We start from the raw sequence: 15116 nt of genomic DNA on the forward strand, positions 1-15116 counted from the left end.
AGTATTTTCCTTTCTCTGTCATATCATGTGCTCAACACCCATGGCTTCATGCTGATTGCAAGCTTCCTGTAGGGACTGTGCCCTTGCCGCACAGCTTGGTCTTCGTGTGTCTCTGGACTTGCTGATGTAATCTTGGGCTGCCCCGTAGCATCCCCAGGAAAACAGCCTTGTTGCTTACTCTCACCCAGCTCCCTATGGTTGGATGGCAATTGTTAGCGGTCGCACGTGACTCCGAGTGATGCTGCTCTCCCCATTTGCATCTGCATTTGTCTCTTGAGGAATGTTCCAGTGCAGGAGGATGGCACCTTCTTGAACCCATCCTCTTGCCCTGCCGCTGACCCGCCTTGGCTTGAGCCAGTCCAACCTGGAGGTTGGTGTGAGAAGGTCCGCCCAGGTAATGTCCGTCCTCCCCTCCCTAGGCTCTGAGAAGCGGCCAGTCCTCCGGTTTGAAGCTGAGAACATTTCCAACTACACCGCCCTTCTGCTGAGCCAGGATGGGAAGACGCTGTACGTGGGCGCCCGAGAGGCCCTCTTCGCCCTCAGTAGTGGTCTCAGCTTCCTTCCTGGTGGAGAGTACCAGCAGGTGAGAGGAATAGGGAAGACGCCCATGGGAGAGGGGAGAGGCCCCGTGCCTCATCCACCCCCCTGCCCCCTGACCTCCCCGTCTGTCCCCAGCTACTGTGGAAGGCGGATGCAGACAGGAAACAGCAGTGCAGCTTCAAGGGCAAGGACCCACAGGTGAGCCGGGACCTGGGGCAACTGGGCTTGCAGAAGGGACGGGGTGGAGGCCTTGGCAACAGGTGGGTGTAGCCTCAGCCAGGTGTGATGCAAGGGTGTGGGCTGCTGAGCTGGCCCCACCTGCTGTGGGTGTCTGCTCAGGGTTTACTCGCCCCATGACCTTGGGCAGGAAGGTTCATGTGTCTGATCCCTGCTGGGCCCCTGGGTTTGCTGGGAGGATTTTGAGAGCTAAGAGGCACCTGGCACATGGTGTCAGCTTCCAGCCTGAGCAGGCAGTGGGTGGGCTGAAGGTGGGGCAGGTCTGGTTGAGGTCAGCGCATGGCAGCAGGGGGCCTGCTCCAATCCACATCTCATGGATTAACCCTCCCCACCTCCCACCATTCCCAGAGGCCTCCTGGTGCCCAGTAGAGCCAGTTGGAGGCAGTCAAGGTGAAGGCAGGAATGGGCTGGGTTCATGGTCACACACAAGTTCTAGTCCTGGCTGCCTCCACCTCTCACCTGCTGGGCACCTAGTCTGTACTCATGTACACACATGCACCAGAGATACAGTTGCGGGAAAGGAAAAATATTTATTACGACAGTAACACATAAGATGGCCAGGTTATGTATAGTTACCAAAGGGTCATTAGTGCCACAATTTAGAGGAGGTGAAGGAGAAGGAGTGACACTCAGGCCTTGGCGTAGAGACCTGGGGGAACCCATGTGGGGCTGAGTGGAGAGGCTGGCGTGGCCTTATCTGGGTCAGAGTCAGGCTGGCCAGAGAAGGGCAAAAGGCTGTGGGGGTCATGCCATCCAGGGCAGTGTCGGTGGGGGGAGCAGCTGGATTTGAAAGGTGTGATCACCGGGGTTTCCACATGCAAGAGAGGAACGGGGGGGCGGGGTGGACCACAGAGCTGGGGCCTCAGTCCTTGGGGTGGTTGAAAGGTTGCAAGCGGGGAATGGTGGGACACCGCCCTCCCTGCTGGGTAGGCGTGGGTGGAATGGGCTGGAGGATGGGTGGCACAGCCTGCCCTGGATGTTAGTGGAAGATGTCAGCCAGTGCGGTGGAAGCCTATGCCCACCCACCCCCACAAGAGGCTGACCTGCCAGAGTCGGCTCAGGCCAAGCCCCCGCCCTGCTGAGCATGCCCTCTGCTCTCTCCTGGTTGCTCAGTTCTTCTCTGGCCTGGAGCTGGCAGAGAGGGCTTAGCAGTACCCCCTGGTGGTATACCGGGGCTGGAACCTGAACCCAAGCGCCTCACCTTGCCCGCCCTTCCTTACAGCGTGACTGCCAAAACTACATCAAGATCCTCCTGCCACTCAACAGCAGCCACTTGTTCACCTGTGGCACGGCCGCTTTCAGCCCCGTGTGTACCTACATTGTAAGTGCTCAGACCCACCCTGCCCCAGGGAGCTGCAGGGGGTGCGGGGATGGGAGAGCCTTGGGGATCCTTGGAGGCGGCTGGAAGGCATGGGGGAATGCTCATGGTCACTCAGGCACGTGGACCCCATCTGACTCCTGACTTCCTGTCACATCTAACTTCTAACTTCTTGTCCTCCATTTTGCTTTTTTTTTTTCCTTTTCAAGTTTTTAGTTGACATCACACTTGTTTATTTTTATGGAGTACAGTATGATTACAAAAAAAAAAGTTTATTTTTGGCTACTTGAAAGGCAGAGAGAAATCTTCAGTCTCCTAGTTTAATGCCCACCAGGCCTGAGCCAGGAACCAGAAACCGTCTCCAGTCCTCCATGTGGGAGGCAAGGCCCAAGCCTTGAATCATTGTGCACTGCCTCCTAGGACTGAAAGTGGAATAGCCAGGACTTGAACCAGGCCCTGCACTATGGGATGTGGGCACACCAAGTGGCAGCTTAGCGTGTTGAACCATAGTACTTCCCCCACTCCAGAGTGCTTTTGAACCAGGTGCACAGGTCATGGGCGAGGGGCATGTGGATCCAGCTCCTGGCGTCCCTCCCAACCATGCCCTTCCTCACAGCATGAAGCCATGGATGGGGCACCAGCTTTGGAGCCAAACACCCCAAGTCTGAATCCTGTCACTCTCCTGGTTCACATTGCTTTCTGAGCTTTGTCCATTCCTGGCTGGGCTTGGGAGGGTGCAGCCCCTGACCACCAGGACCAGGAGACAGCAGGGCAGGGCCAGAGACCTGGCACAGGACAACCTCTGGTGCCCGCCCAGAGCTACTGCACTGGCACTTTCCTCCACTGCCCGGCATGCCCTTAGCCCCCCAACCCTGTCGCCTTTGCAGAACTTGGAGAATTTCACTCTGGCACAGGACCAGGCGGGAAGTGTCCTCCTGGAAGATGGCAAGGGCCGCTGTCCCTTCGACCCCAACTTCAAGTCCACAGCCCTGGTGGTTGGTGAGTATCAGGCGCAGCAAGTGCACAGGGTCAGCTGGCTCTGGGCAGGGGTCCTCAGGCCCACACTGATGAGTTCATGCCATGCTGACCACCAGGGGCCAACACCCTCGAGGGCCACCCTTGGCTTTGGCCTTTCCAAGTTCCTGCTTGTGTCTATGCCTAGGCAGTGCCAGAGCTGCTGTGTGCCAGGGGAAGGGGCTGCACTGGGGGTGCCTTTCCCACGGGAATGTTTTCTTGGCAGACGGCGAGCTCTACACCGGAACAGTCAGCAGCTTCCAGGGGAATGACCCAGCCATCTCCCGGAGCCAGAGCCAGCGCCCCATAAAGACGGAGAGCTCCCTCAACTGGCTGCAAGGTGAGCTGCTTCTGTACCCCACCCAGCCCAGGGACTCAGAGGGAACCAGGCAGGGGGCACCCACAGGGCCCCAGGTAAGGGGCACTGTCCCCTACAGGGCCTCACTCTGCCCATGCCCTATCTTCTGCAGACCCAGCCTTTGTGGCCTCAGCCTACATCCCCGAGAGCCTGGGCAGCCTACAAGGGGATGACGACAAGATCTACTTCTTCTTCAGTGAGACCGGCCAGAAGTTCGAGTTCATCGAGAATACCATAGTGTCCCGCATCGCCCGCGTCTGCAAGGTGAAGGGGCTGGGCCCCTGGGGGCCTCCCTAGGATGCTGGGTAGCTTGCACCTGTGCCCTGAGCTGCTAGGTCGCCTATACCTGTGCCATGAGAGGCAGCTGGGCTCGTGGGCTTCCTCTCTGCTCTAAATTGATACTGCTGCTAATGTCTTCTTTAAAATGTGGAAAAAAAAAAAAAAACAAGAAAAACTACACACAAGTCACCTACTACATAAAGCGGGACGCAGCACCATGGCTTATGGGATTCTGGGTGGCCAACGTACGGCATGGCCATTCACAGTTCCAGCTTCGCTTCCAGTTCCAGCCCCTGCTAATGCAGATCTCAGAGGCAGCCAGTGATGGCTTAAGAGCTTGGGCCCCTGCCACTCACATGGGATACCTGGATGGAATTTGGGGTTCCTGGTCCAGGAACTATTTGGGGCATGAGTGAATCAGCAAGTGGAAGATGGATAGCATGCAAGCTATTGGTGTGGTAGCCCTGGGCCACAGCACTGGTGCTGTCCTGGGCATGTCAGTGTGCATGAGAGAGACACCACTCACCTACTGGGGTGCCCTCGCTCCCCAGCTTGCTCAGTAGTTCTAGTCCCCTGCTCCTGGCTTCTCTGGGGTCCATGTCGTCAGAGCATGCTGCCTGCCTGTATCCAGGCTTTGGCTGGCTTCATTTGCCTCTCATTCATGGTAGTGTCCTGCATGAGCCATAGCTGGGGTGAGTCAACAGGGTGGTCTCCCTTGGGGCTGCAGCCCATGGCCATGGCTTGCCCTCCCCACTGCAGGGTGACGAGGGTGGCGAGCGGGTGCTGCAGCAGCGCTGGACATCCTTCCTGAAGGCACAGCTGCTGTGCTCACGGCCCGACGACGGCTTCCCGTTCAACGTGCTGCAGGATGTGTTCACGCTGAGCCTCAGTCCCGACGATTGGCCCCAGACCCTCTTCTATGGGGTCTTCACCTCCCAGTGGTAAAGTCCCCTCCTCCCCCACTGGAGCATCTGGGAGTGGGAAGAGACATGGTGCTGGGCACAGGTTTACCCCCAAGAATTCCAGGGTTCATCAGCTGCTTCCGTCACAGGCACAGAGGCACCACGGAGGGCTCTGCCGTGTGTGTCTTCACCATGGAGGACGTGCAGAATGCCTTCAATGGCCTCTACAAGGAGGTGAATCGGGATACCCAACAGTGGTACACCGTGACCCACTCCGTGCCTACGCCCCGGCCTGGAGCGGTACGTGCCTGGCTCCGCACCCTGGGGCTGCTACTGGAGTCCTGGTTTTGTTCCCTAGATCGCCCCGTCTCCCAAGGAGGGACTATTCATTTAGTGAGGTGACCACTGCTTTCACCTGTCCTCCCAGCCTAGCAGGCTCCCCTGAAACAGACCTTAGGACATGCGTGGGTACTGGTGGTGTCTTTGGGAAGGGGTCGCAGGCAGCAGCCAGAGGGAACAGGAGAGTGAGGGTGTCAGGGTGGCCAACATAACTTCTGGGGCCCCTGGAGAGAGCTAGCCACCCTCGAGATTGGATCAGTGGGAGTGGCATCAGCTCCAAGCCACACTGGGGTAGGGTCACTCAACGTCAGTTTCGAACAGACACTTGAGCAGGTGTACCAACTGGCTGGGGCTCCATGCCCACTGCCCCAGGTGGGCTGGTGGAGGAATGTGAGGGACCAGGAAAGAGGGGTTCCCACTTTTACACACCATTGTGTGTGAGAAAGTGCTCCTGGGTGGACACCCTTGTCTTCAGGCCTTCAGATCACTGCTGCCGCTCCCATTCCCCATTCCACGATGGCAAAACGTGTGCTGTGGCTGCCAGGACACTTCCCCATGCAGTCCACAGAGCACACTGGTCCCATCCCGCCTGCTGCCTCATGCTGCCACCTTCCCCTGCAGTGTATCACCAACAGTGCCCGCGAGAAGAAGATCAACTCATCCCTGCAGCTCCCAGACCGTGTGCTCAACTTCCTCAAGGACCATTTTCTGATGGATGGGAAGGTGCGCAGCCAACTGCTGCTGCTGCAGCCCGAGGCCCGCTACCAGCGGGTGGCCATCCACCATGTGTCTGGCCTGAACCGTACCTACGACGTCCTCTTCCTGGGGACCAGTGAGTGCCAACTGCGTGGCGGCATGGGAAAAGCAGGGAGGTCACAAGCAGTGGCAACTGCTCTGGGTCTGATGCTTGTTCTTGGTGCAGGTGATGGGCGGCTGCACAAGGCAGTGCGAGTGGGTGCACAGGTGCATGTCATTGAGGAGCTACAGGTCTTCGAGCCAGGGCAGCCCGTGCAGACCCTGCTCCTGGACAAGCATGGGGTGAGTTGCAGTGGGAGCCTCATGTTCCCCTGACCTCAGCAGGGTAGAAAGAAGGAATCCAAGCTATGGTATGGGGTGCAGGAAGACAGTGGAGGCCCCTGGGATGTGGCCTGGGTACTGGCTCCAGAGCTTGTGCCAACCTCTCACCTTGGCCTGTGGCCACACAGGGACTGTTGTATGCGGCTTCGTACTCAGGCGTGGTCCAAGTGCCCTTGGCCAACTGCAGCCTCTACCAGAGCTGTGGGGACTGCCTCCTCGCCCGGGACCCCTACTGCGCCTGGAATGGCTCCAGCTGCAACCACATCAGTCTCCACAAGCCAGAATTGGACTCCAGGTGAGAGCCCCCAGGTTCCCCTCCTGCCCCTCTGTTCATCAGCCAGTATCCCAGGGCACCTGCCCTCAGCTCCCTGCCTACTTTACATACATGCTGTAAAGTATTCATTCAGGCAACAGGCCTACCTCACCCACCTGTGCTGTGGGCACATGACTCTCACAGCTGAGAGGCGTTGGAGATGTGTCTCCATAACAGCGAGAGCAGTGGAACAGCCCATGAGCAAACCCATGTGGATTAGAAAATGCTTATGTAGAAAATGGGGCAAGGGCCAGCACTGTAGCACAGCGAGTAAAGTTGCTGCCTGCCATGCTGGGATCTCATATAGGCACTGGTGTTGAGTCCTGGCCACTCTACTTGTGATCCAACTCTGCTAACATGCCTGAGAAAGTAACGGGGGATGGCCTAAGCGCTTGGGCCCTGTCTTCCGACTTTGGCTGGCCTGGCCAGCCCATGTGGTCATTTTGAGGGTGAATCAGCTGATAGAAGAGCCCTCTGTTTTTATAACCCTGCCTTTCAAATTAAAAAACAAAATCACAAATCTCAAAAAGCGAATAGGGTGAACACAAACCACAGTGATTGCTTCTACCACCTAGAACACGTGATGACATTGGTTCTTCTATACGCATGTGAAGTAAATGCAAGTCTGTGTATTTTAGCTAAGAATGGAATCTTTGCCATTCGTGGTTTCCTTGATTTTACACACAAATTCGTCTGTGTGCATATCTGCGCCATCACCATCACTAGATGGTCAGTCATGCATAAGTTTTATATTGACTTTCAGTTGAGCTTCTCTCTTTTTCCGTGTATTTAAAAGTTAGTTTCTATTTTAGGAATAAACTTACTAATATAAATATATACAATTGCTTAGATTTTATTTATGTGAGACAGAACTGTCATGCCCTATGATGGCCTCAGTGGTTGGGCTTGGATCCCAGAGCCCTGACCTCCATGCTGACCTCTTGTCGGGGTGCCCTCACTGCCTCTCTGGGTTCACACTGTGTAGAACTCAGGAGCCAGAGCCAAATACTGGGCCTGGGCCCTCTGCTTGCTGGGCAAACTGTGTACCCCACTGTGTCCTAATGGAGCTCATAGTGGCTGTTGCTAAGGAAGAGACTATTGTGTGCATCCTGGGGGAGTTGGCCAGGGCATCTGCCACTTCTGTGATGGGGAGGGCTCTGTGTGGGGAGATCTCTCGTTGGCAGCATGGCAGCAGAGGAGGCTGACTCAGACCCAGTGAGGCTGGGGTCCTTCATGTTAAATGTGACGGTGTGCAGGCTTCTGGGGCTCCCTGGCTTATCCAAGATTCTCTTGATCTCAGGCCCTGGCTCCAGGATATAGAGGGGGCCAACGCCAAGGACCTCTGCAACACAGCCATGCCCCGCTCTTCACCAAAAGCAGGTGAGATGTCCCCTGGAGGGTAGACAAGAAGCTGGGCCATCCGCTAGGGTGGCAGAGCTCTTCCTGTGAGTCCTCACCCAGTCCAAGGTTCCCGGAGCTGCAGGTGGGCTGATGTGGGGCTGCCCTGGGCACCTGCCTGCCCTATCCTGATCCTTTTGTGCCTGCAGGCAAGAAGCCCTGTGAGAGTGTCCAGTTCCAGCCCAACACGGTCAGCACCTTGGCCTGTCCACTCCTCTCCAACCTGGCCACACGACTTTGGCTGCACGATGGTGTCCCCGTCAACTCTTCAGCCTCCTGCCGCGTGCTGTCCACAGGGGATCTGCTGCTGGTGGGCAGCCGGCAGGCAGTGGGGCGCTTTGAGTGCTGGTCAGTGGAACGGGGCTTCCAGCAGCTGGTGGCCAGCTACTGCCCAAAGGTGGAAGACGAAGCTGGCGAGCACACGGAGCAGAGTGGCAGCGTGCCTGTGGTCATCAACACGTCCCGTGTGAGTGCCCCCGCGGCTGGCAAGGCCAGCTGGGGCACCAACAAGTCCTACTGGAATGAGTTCCTGGTGATGTGCGCGCTCTTTGTGCTGGTAGTGATCCTCCTCATCCTCCTCTTCCTCTACCGGCACCGAGATGGAATGAAGGCCTTCCTGAAGCAGGGCGAGTGTGCCAGTGTCCACCCCAAAGCCCATACTGGGGCCTTGCCCCCTGAGACACGGCCACTCAATGGTGTTGGCCCACCCAGCCTGCCCCAGGACCACCGTGGCTACCAGGCCCTATCTGACAGCTCCCCAGGGCCCCGGGTCTTCACGGAGTCTGAGAAGAGGCCGCTCAGCTTTCAGGACAGCTTCGTGGAGGTGTCGCCCGTGTGTCCTCGTCCGCGGGTCCGCCTGGGCTCAGAGATCCGGGACTCCGTAGTGTGACAGCTGACTTCTGGAAGAAGTCCCTCTGGCTTTGGGGGCGACCTGACCCTGCAGCACGCCTGGGCCCACATGCCCAGCACTTGGGAGCATTGGAGCAAGCTGGCTGCTGGCCCTGCCACACAGAGAGGCATGCCAAAGTTTCTGGCTGCAGAGGGGATCTGCCCAGGTGGCAGAAAAGCACTCCGTGTGAACTGAGCCCTTTGTTTAAACAAAATCGAAAATGTGAAATCAGGGAGAGACACGGACAGCTATGCCCACAGCTGGGCTGCTTCCCAGCCTTCCAGAGGCGGCAGGCAGTTCAAAATGACTGTTGGGGACCGAGCTGGTGACCCTTCGCCTTAGCCTGTTGCCCCATCTTGCTGTGTCACCACAGCTCTAGGGCTGGCTCTGCCAGCCGGCCGAGGACACATTCCTGGCCACCAGCATCTCACCTCAGGAAGCAGAGGGCTGGACCAGAACCACAGGGCAGGCCCCCCCCCCCACCTTTGGACCTCTCCAGCCTGTATCAGGCTATAGCTACATGAGAGGGCAGCCTGTGCCTGGGAAGGTGGGGGACCTACAGCATTTCCTGTGGGTGTATCCCAGGGAGCAAACTGCCTGCCTCCCTGCTGGGGAACTCATCTGTCTCTCCTACCACTTCTTGAGACTCAGGTCTGGCACCTCCCTGTGGCCCTCTCCCCACTCCTTCAGATCCAAGCCAGGCACCTCCCTGTCTCCTGCTCACCCTTCTCCCCTGCCACTGCCCCTCAACCTGCCCTCCACTTCAAGGGATATGACACTGCCCAGCCAAACATGGGGAGCCTGAATTCACGTGGGTTTTATATTTTTTTTAATTAAGATGCACTTTACTTTTTTTTTCTTTTTTAGTAAAATCTGAAGAATTGTTGTTGAATCTGAGCCCTTCCTCCTTGTAAGCCTGGTGCTTTCCAAAGCTAGTCCAATTCTGAGCTCACAGGGCAACAGTGGTTCAGAGCCAACCAAGGGAGAACATGGTGTTCATGGCTGGGGTGCTGGCCCTGGGGCTCCCCACTGCCCTAACAGAAAGCTCAAGTGAAGCAGAGGAGCTGGGACTTGAGCCAGCACTCCACTATGAGATGCACTGGTTTAAATCACTAGGGTACATGCCTGTGTCCTCTGCCCCCAAGACCACTATCATACCCCTCATACCTGTGTTACTTCCTTGAACTCAACACTGTTCCCATGGGGCTGAGAGCTGGGGTCCAGCTAAACTTCCCAATGCCCTTTTTAATTTTTGTTAAGATTTTTTTTTTCTTAAATTGGAAAGTCAGATATAGAGAGGACGAGAGACAGAGAGGGTCTTATATCCCCATTCACTATCCAAGTGGCCACCAATGGCCAGAGCTGAGCAAATCTGAAGCCAGAAGCTTCTTCAGGTCTCCCACGTAGGTGCATAGTCCCAAGGCTTTGGGCCGTCCTTAAATGCTTTCCCAGGCCACAAGCAGGGAGTTGGATGGGAAGTGGAGCTGCTGGGATTAGAACCGGCGACCGGCGACCATATGGGATCCCAGTGTGTTCAAGGTGAGGACTTTGGCCACTAGGCCACGCCACCAGGCCCTCTTGAGTGGTTTTGACAGCCCTGAGACGACACTGATTTTATTGCACCAGCATTGAGAAATCTTTCCAAGGTCTAATGATTGACCTTGAGTGCATCCACACACTTGCTACAAAGCTTGTCTAGCAAAATAGTCCAACCTGTTGTGCTTTCCATCCTTTGGCATGGCACTTGACATCCTCTGCTGGCCTAGATGAGTTGGCTGTCATGTTCCTGGTGGGTAGCTGGACTTGATGTTTGCTGCATAATCATCAGCAACTGAGGAGGCCCAGTCCCAATACATGCACTCCAAAACTGGACGATTACATTCTGTGATTTTCCCTCTGGCTGGGGTTTGAGTCCAGCATTCCCGCTGGGGAGTCCCCCAAGAACAGTCACCTGGGGTGACCTCAAACTTGACTCCTACATATACCAGCTAGTGTAGGGTCAGGTTTGGTCCATCACCTGCAGCAACCAATGCTCACACTGGTGGATGCAGCTGCTTCATTTCACACAGATGCTGTAGCTTAGCACACTAGCTAATGCCATGGCCTATTCGGGGTGACCCCAGTAACTTCCACCAGGCCTCCTCCAGCCTGTTTTTGTTTATGCTGACGTGCTGTGGTCTAGCCTTGACCAACACACTTCCCATTCAGCTCTCATGCACACCCGTGGGTGCTGCAGCTCACCCCAGTCCAACTTGGCCCACACGTGTGCCAGTGAGCACTGCCCCCTTGTCCAGTCTTGCCCGCCCCCCAGCCCTTGCTTTTGCTCAGCAGTGGGAGTTTCATCCTAACAGAGGAGTCCTGAAAGTCTTCCCTATTCAGACCATTCCCAGCCCCAGGTCTTGCATTTGCTGGTGAGTGCTATAGCCCAGTTTGAGGTGACCCACACCCAGCCTCGGCATTCACCAGCAGGTGCTGCAACTTACCTCAGCCTGGCTTGCCCTGAGACCTGGCCCACACATGTATCAGCGGGTACTGCGGCCCAGCGTGACGTGGCCCCCAGCATTTGTAGGCAGGTACTGTGGTCTAGTCCAGCCAAGCGTGCTCATCAGCTCCAGCCAGCAGGTGGCAGACAATGCTACTTAGCCCAGCTCAGGTGGACAGGTATCTGCTTGTCTCAGACAACCTCTAGTTCCCCCTATTTAAATCAGTCTCAGCTCCCTCACCTACCTAGAGTGGCCTGGTCTATGGAAGTCCCCAAAGTCGTCCTTCACTTGTCAAAGATGCCCTTGGCAGCCCCCACTCGCAACATGTCCCTAGGCTCCCTCCCTAGGCAATCTGCAGTTCCCCCTAAGGGATGTGGGTGGTACACTAGCTGGTATATGTAGGAGTATGTGCGGAAGGCCAGCAGCTACCACTCAGTGGCATGCAAAGTTTCCTGGCCCATTGGAAATAGTAACAGAATTGACATGAACCAGGCCTAGGATGCCTGGCAGCTATTAGCTGCTTTTCTCCCAGCAGTGTAATATTTGCCTGGACACAAGGCAACCTGGGCTCTTACCTACAGCTGGGGCCCCTTCTAAAAAGGTCCCCAATTCCTAGTTTGACTGAAGGCTCCTTGCCCCACGTTCTTAGTGTTGCACACAGGGATCAAAACCTCTAAACCTTTATTACTGATTAGTAGAAACAGAGCGATCGACAATGGCAGTGAGAAGGGGAAGGGCCCTGACAAGGAGGGCACTCCCCTGCTTGGGCCCAGACTGCTAGTGCCAGCTCCAGCTGGGCCAGCGTGGCCGGCCCTGGCACCACAGGTGTCCCTGGGGCTGCAGCTCCACCACAGAAGAGTGCTTGGACAGGGTGCTGGGTGCTTTGGCTGCTGTCACAGGACAATCTTGAAGGAGCTGAACAAGAGGGAGGGGTCGGCGGTTAGGTTTCTGTTGCAAATGGAGGGTAGGAGCAAGCTCAAGTTTACCCACCCTCTCAGCCCTCACAAACTGCTGTCTTCAGGAGGGGCAGTGGCCCTGCTGGTGTCCCTTCTTGAGGCCTTTCCAACAAGTAAGGCCCTCCTCTCCCATGTTTCACTTCTCGTGACAACGCCTCATCCCCAGCTGCTGCCTGCGGGGAGCCTGGGGTGGGGCTGACCAGACCTGGCAAAGTCCGGAGAACGCGAGATGACGTGCTGGAACTCAGACAGGTTGATGGTCCCGTCCCGATCAATATCGGATTCCTCCAGGATCTGGGATGGGGAGAGGTTCAGGGGGGCAGCCCTGGACCCTAGCCCAAACCTCCCTGACCCACCAACCGGGCCTCACGTTGTCGATCAGCTGTTTCATCTCGGAGGCGCTGAGGCGTGTGTCCTCACCCTCGCCTGTGAGGCAGTTCACCAGGCGACTCAGGTCTTCCCTGTCCAAGGTTCCGTCATCATCAAAGTCTGTGACACAGAGCCAGGAGAGCCCCCATGAGGCCGTGGTCAGCAGGTGCCCAAGGATTCCCCCACTGCCTCATCACAGGAGCCTGCAGGGTCCCTACCAAAGATGCGGAAGGCATAATGGGATTTGATGTCTGGGGTTGCTGTGTCACTGAACACGCTGAGCAGGTCCAGGAAGTCCTCGAAGCTCAGGCTATCCCTGTCTGGGGATGTGGAGAAGACCCTGCAGATTCTCTCCTTGAAGGGGTTGGCCTAGGGGGACAGAGTTACGGACACGGTTAGAGGGAGCAGGGCAGGGAGTAGACCACAGCACCCACACTGTGGCAGCCAGCACGGAGCACTGTGGGGGCCCAGCAAGGCTGTGCATAGCACAGGGATGGCCCCCCAGTTAACCCAAGGGTGGCTCGTTGATGATACAAATGGAGGCAGAGAAGGAAGGCAGTGGCGAGTTGAGCAAGGGAGATGAGAGGTTAGCTTTTCTTTTGCCTGGGGACATCAAGTTTTGAGTGTCTGATACTTGTCAGATCAAATCAAGGTAGCTGATAGAAACATTAATCATGTCTGCATCCTAGGAACTTGCGGACTCTTGTAGCAATTAGGAAAGCTGGGGTCCCTGTCTCATACCACACAACACCAGCACTGACTGTAGCACCTAACAGCCCCCCTCCACTGCTCTTCCAGCTCGTTCCCTCCCTCCAGGGACCCACGTCCCATTTGCTGCTTCTCTGAAGGACTGTTGAAGCTTCCTAGAACCTGCAGTATTTGCTGTTCTAAGCCAAGCTGACTTCACTTATTCCATCCACCAGGCAGGTTATGTTCAAACACAGACAGTTTGCTGAACTACTGGGTGTCGGGCCCCAGGTCAGGTCCTCGCATGTACAAACTTTCACAGCTGGCCTGCTCAGCTTGTCCTCCATGTCTACCATTTTATTCAAACTCCAAGAGGGTGTTTTAGACTTCCCCATGGGATAAGTTCTAGATCATTCTGCCGGGTGACTGGGGTAAAGCCTCTCCCAGCCCTACTCCGTGCAAGTTAGACCTAAATAGAAAGAGCGCGCAGAATGGGGGCCAACAATCCCCTGATGTCCAGGCTGGTGAGCCTCAGGAAGGGGTGAGGGACACGCACCTTGAGCTCGGGAAGGCTGAGGATTTGCTCAAAGGACACTCGCACCCGCAGCGACTCCTCCACGCTCCGTTGTTCCTGCGGGAGCAGCTCACAGAACCGCCGGTGAGCTCTAGACACAAGGGGCACAGGTGGGCGCTCTTACGCCTCTTCCCTGCCTGCTGCCTGGCTGCTGCCACTGTCAACAGGCTCAGAAGCCGGCCCACATCACACAGTAAGGGTGAGCTGGGTAGAGCCGCGTCCCCAGCACCCCAATACAGTAGGCATCGGCTGAGGCGGTTACTGCGGGCCAGGCACTGTGCTTGACATAAGACAGGGACTGGGAGGGCTGGAAATTTCGTTGAGTAGGGAGGGGAAGCCAGAATCTGACCCTGAAGAAGAAAGGAGCCAAACCCTAATTTGTTCTCTCCCCACACAGGATCTAAAGGAAGCCTCCTGCCTGAGACAGCTGCCTCCAGTCCTAGCGCCTGGTCTTGGGTGAGTCGCCCCTCCAAGGGCTGCGGGTGGCCACTGGGCTCACGAAGCGTTAACGGCTAATGCATCCAGCAGGTGCAGCTGCTGGGAAGAGAGGGAGCCAGGCTCTGCAGGGCTGCTCCCAGAACAGCCCGCCGGACAGGGGCCCCAACTCCGCGACGCGGAAGCCGGGGTGCCGGGGGTCAAAGGGCGCCCAGCTCCTCCTGGGGCCTGCGAGGTGGTTCCGCGGAGACAAAGGTGCGAGGGGTGGAGGAGGAAGACGAGGCCAGGCCGAACACGGAGTGGAGTAGGCGGCGGCCAGGCCGGACACCGGCGCCCGGCGCCGCGGCTGCCCCTCGAACGAACCCCAGGCCCGCTGCCCCCTCCGGGAGGTCGTCCCCTGGGAACGACAGTCGGAGGTGGGCACTTACAGGAGGATCTCCTGCTTGGTCAGGAACGTCAAGTCCTGGAAGGCAAACCACGATTATGGTCAGCGGGCCGCCGCCCCCGCCGCCCCCCGGCAGCAGGCAGGCCCCGTACGCGAGCTCCCCGGGGCGGGGCGAGGGGAACGGCGCCCCGCGCACCTGGTACTCGGCCAGCAACTCCTTGGACAAGCGGCTGCCCGAGCCCCCCATCGCCGCGTCGCGCGCAACGCTCCGCCGGCTCTCCGCGGGACGCCGGCAACTTTCTCACTTCCGCCCTCGGGCCGCGTCCCCGCCCCGTCCCCGCGGCAACCGCCTGGGGCTGCGGCGCCGGGCCCGCCCCTCCTTAAAGCGCCCTGACGCTTTTCAGCGGCGCCGAGCCGCGCAGCGCGGCGCTCCCGGCGGCTCCCGGAGGCGGGGCCCGGGGCGGGGCCGGGCGAGCTGGGGCGGAGCCCAGGCCTCACGGCCCCGCCTCCGGTGGGCGGGGCGGCCGAGTGGGCGCGCGGAGTGCGCATGCGTCGAGCGCGAC

At 57.6% G+C, this 15116-nt stretch overlaps 2 protein-coding genes across 5 annotated transcripts in view; one reads left to right on the forward strand and one right to left on the reverse strand.

The window, feature by feature from the left end:
• SEMA4B (semaphorin 4B) overlaps positions 1–9720 on the forward strand; it is a 31980-nt gene extending 22260 nt beyond the window's left edge. The window contains exons 3-15 of one of the 2 annotated variants that reach the window (XM_040968680.1): positions 420–583; positions 676–738; positions 2000–2098; positions 2983–3094; positions 3336–3449; positions 3580–3731; positions 4506–4687; positions 4798–4948; positions 5609–5819; positions 5910–6025; positions 6193–6359; positions 7678–7733; positions 7892–9720. In XM_040968680.1, the coding sequence (XP_040824614.1) occupies positions 420–583; positions 676–738; positions 2000–2098; positions 2983–3094; positions 3336–3449; positions 3580–3731; positions 4506–4687; positions 4798–4948; positions 5609–5819; positions 5910–6025; positions 6193–6359; positions 7678–7733; positions 7892–8664 (2360 nt within the window). In that variant the 3' untranslated portion in view covers positions 8665–9720. Of the gene's footprint in view, positions 1–419; positions 584–675; positions 739–1999; positions 2099–2982; positions 3095–3335; positions 3450–3579; positions 3732–4505; positions 4688–4797; positions 4949–5608; positions 5820–5909; positions 6026–6192; positions 6360–7677; positions 7758–7891 lie in introns of both variants that reach the window. The other variant, XM_040968679.1, reaches the window with a different exon arrangement.
• A 2091-nt stretch (positions 9721–11811) lies between these two features.
• CIB1 (calcium and integrin binding 1) lies at positions 11812–14870 on the reverse strand. Of its 3 annotated transcripts, none has more exons than XM_040969500.1 (7): positions 14750–14870; positions 14597–14631; positions 13716–13824; positions 12691–12841; positions 12474–12592; positions 12309–12397; positions 11812–12062 (listed from the first exon to the last, which is right to left on the reverse strand). In XM_040969500.1, the coding sequence occupies exons 1-7, from the start codon at positions 14798–14800 to the stop codon at positions 12041–12043; spliced, it is 576 nt and encodes a 191-aa protein (XP_040825434.1). In that variant the 5' UTR covers positions 14801–14870; the 3' UTR covers positions 11812–12040. The 3 variants fall into 3 exon arrangements, with proteins under 3 accessions (XP_040825434.1, XP_040825435.1, XP_040825436.1); XM_040969501.1 differs by having other exon boundaries at positions 12691–12826; positions 14750–14860; XM_040969502.1 differs by lacking the exons at positions 13716–13824; positions 14597–14631 and having other exon boundaries at positions 14750–14854.
• Positions 14871–15116: the final 246 nt, after the last annotated feature.

The sequence above is a fragment of the Ochotona curzoniae genome, unplaced genomic scaffold (assembly GCF_017591425.1).
Source record: "Ochotona curzoniae isolate NIBS_2020 unplaced genomic scaffold, NIBS_Ocur_1.0 scaffold_4701, whole genome shotgun sequence".
Taxonomy (NCBI): domain Eukaryota; kingdom Metazoa; phylum Chordata; class Mammalia; order Lagomorpha; family Ochotonidae; genus Ochotona; species Ochotona curzoniae.

Bases quoted from the DNA above. Each gene is read 5' to 3' on its own strand.
- CIB1 (XM_040969500.1), bottom strand. From the start codon at position 14,800: ATGGGGGGCTCGGGCAGCCGCTTGTCCAAGGAGTTGCTGGCCGAGTAC. The intron at 12,593-12,690 runs GTAGGGACCCTG...TCTGTGTCACAG, and splicing joins TTATGCCTTCCGCATCTTTG to ACTTTGATGATGACGGAACC. The intron at 12,398-12,473 runs GTGAGGCCCGGT...TCCCCATCCCAG, and splicing joins TGAAACAGCTGATCGACAAC to ATCCTGGAGGAATCCGATAT.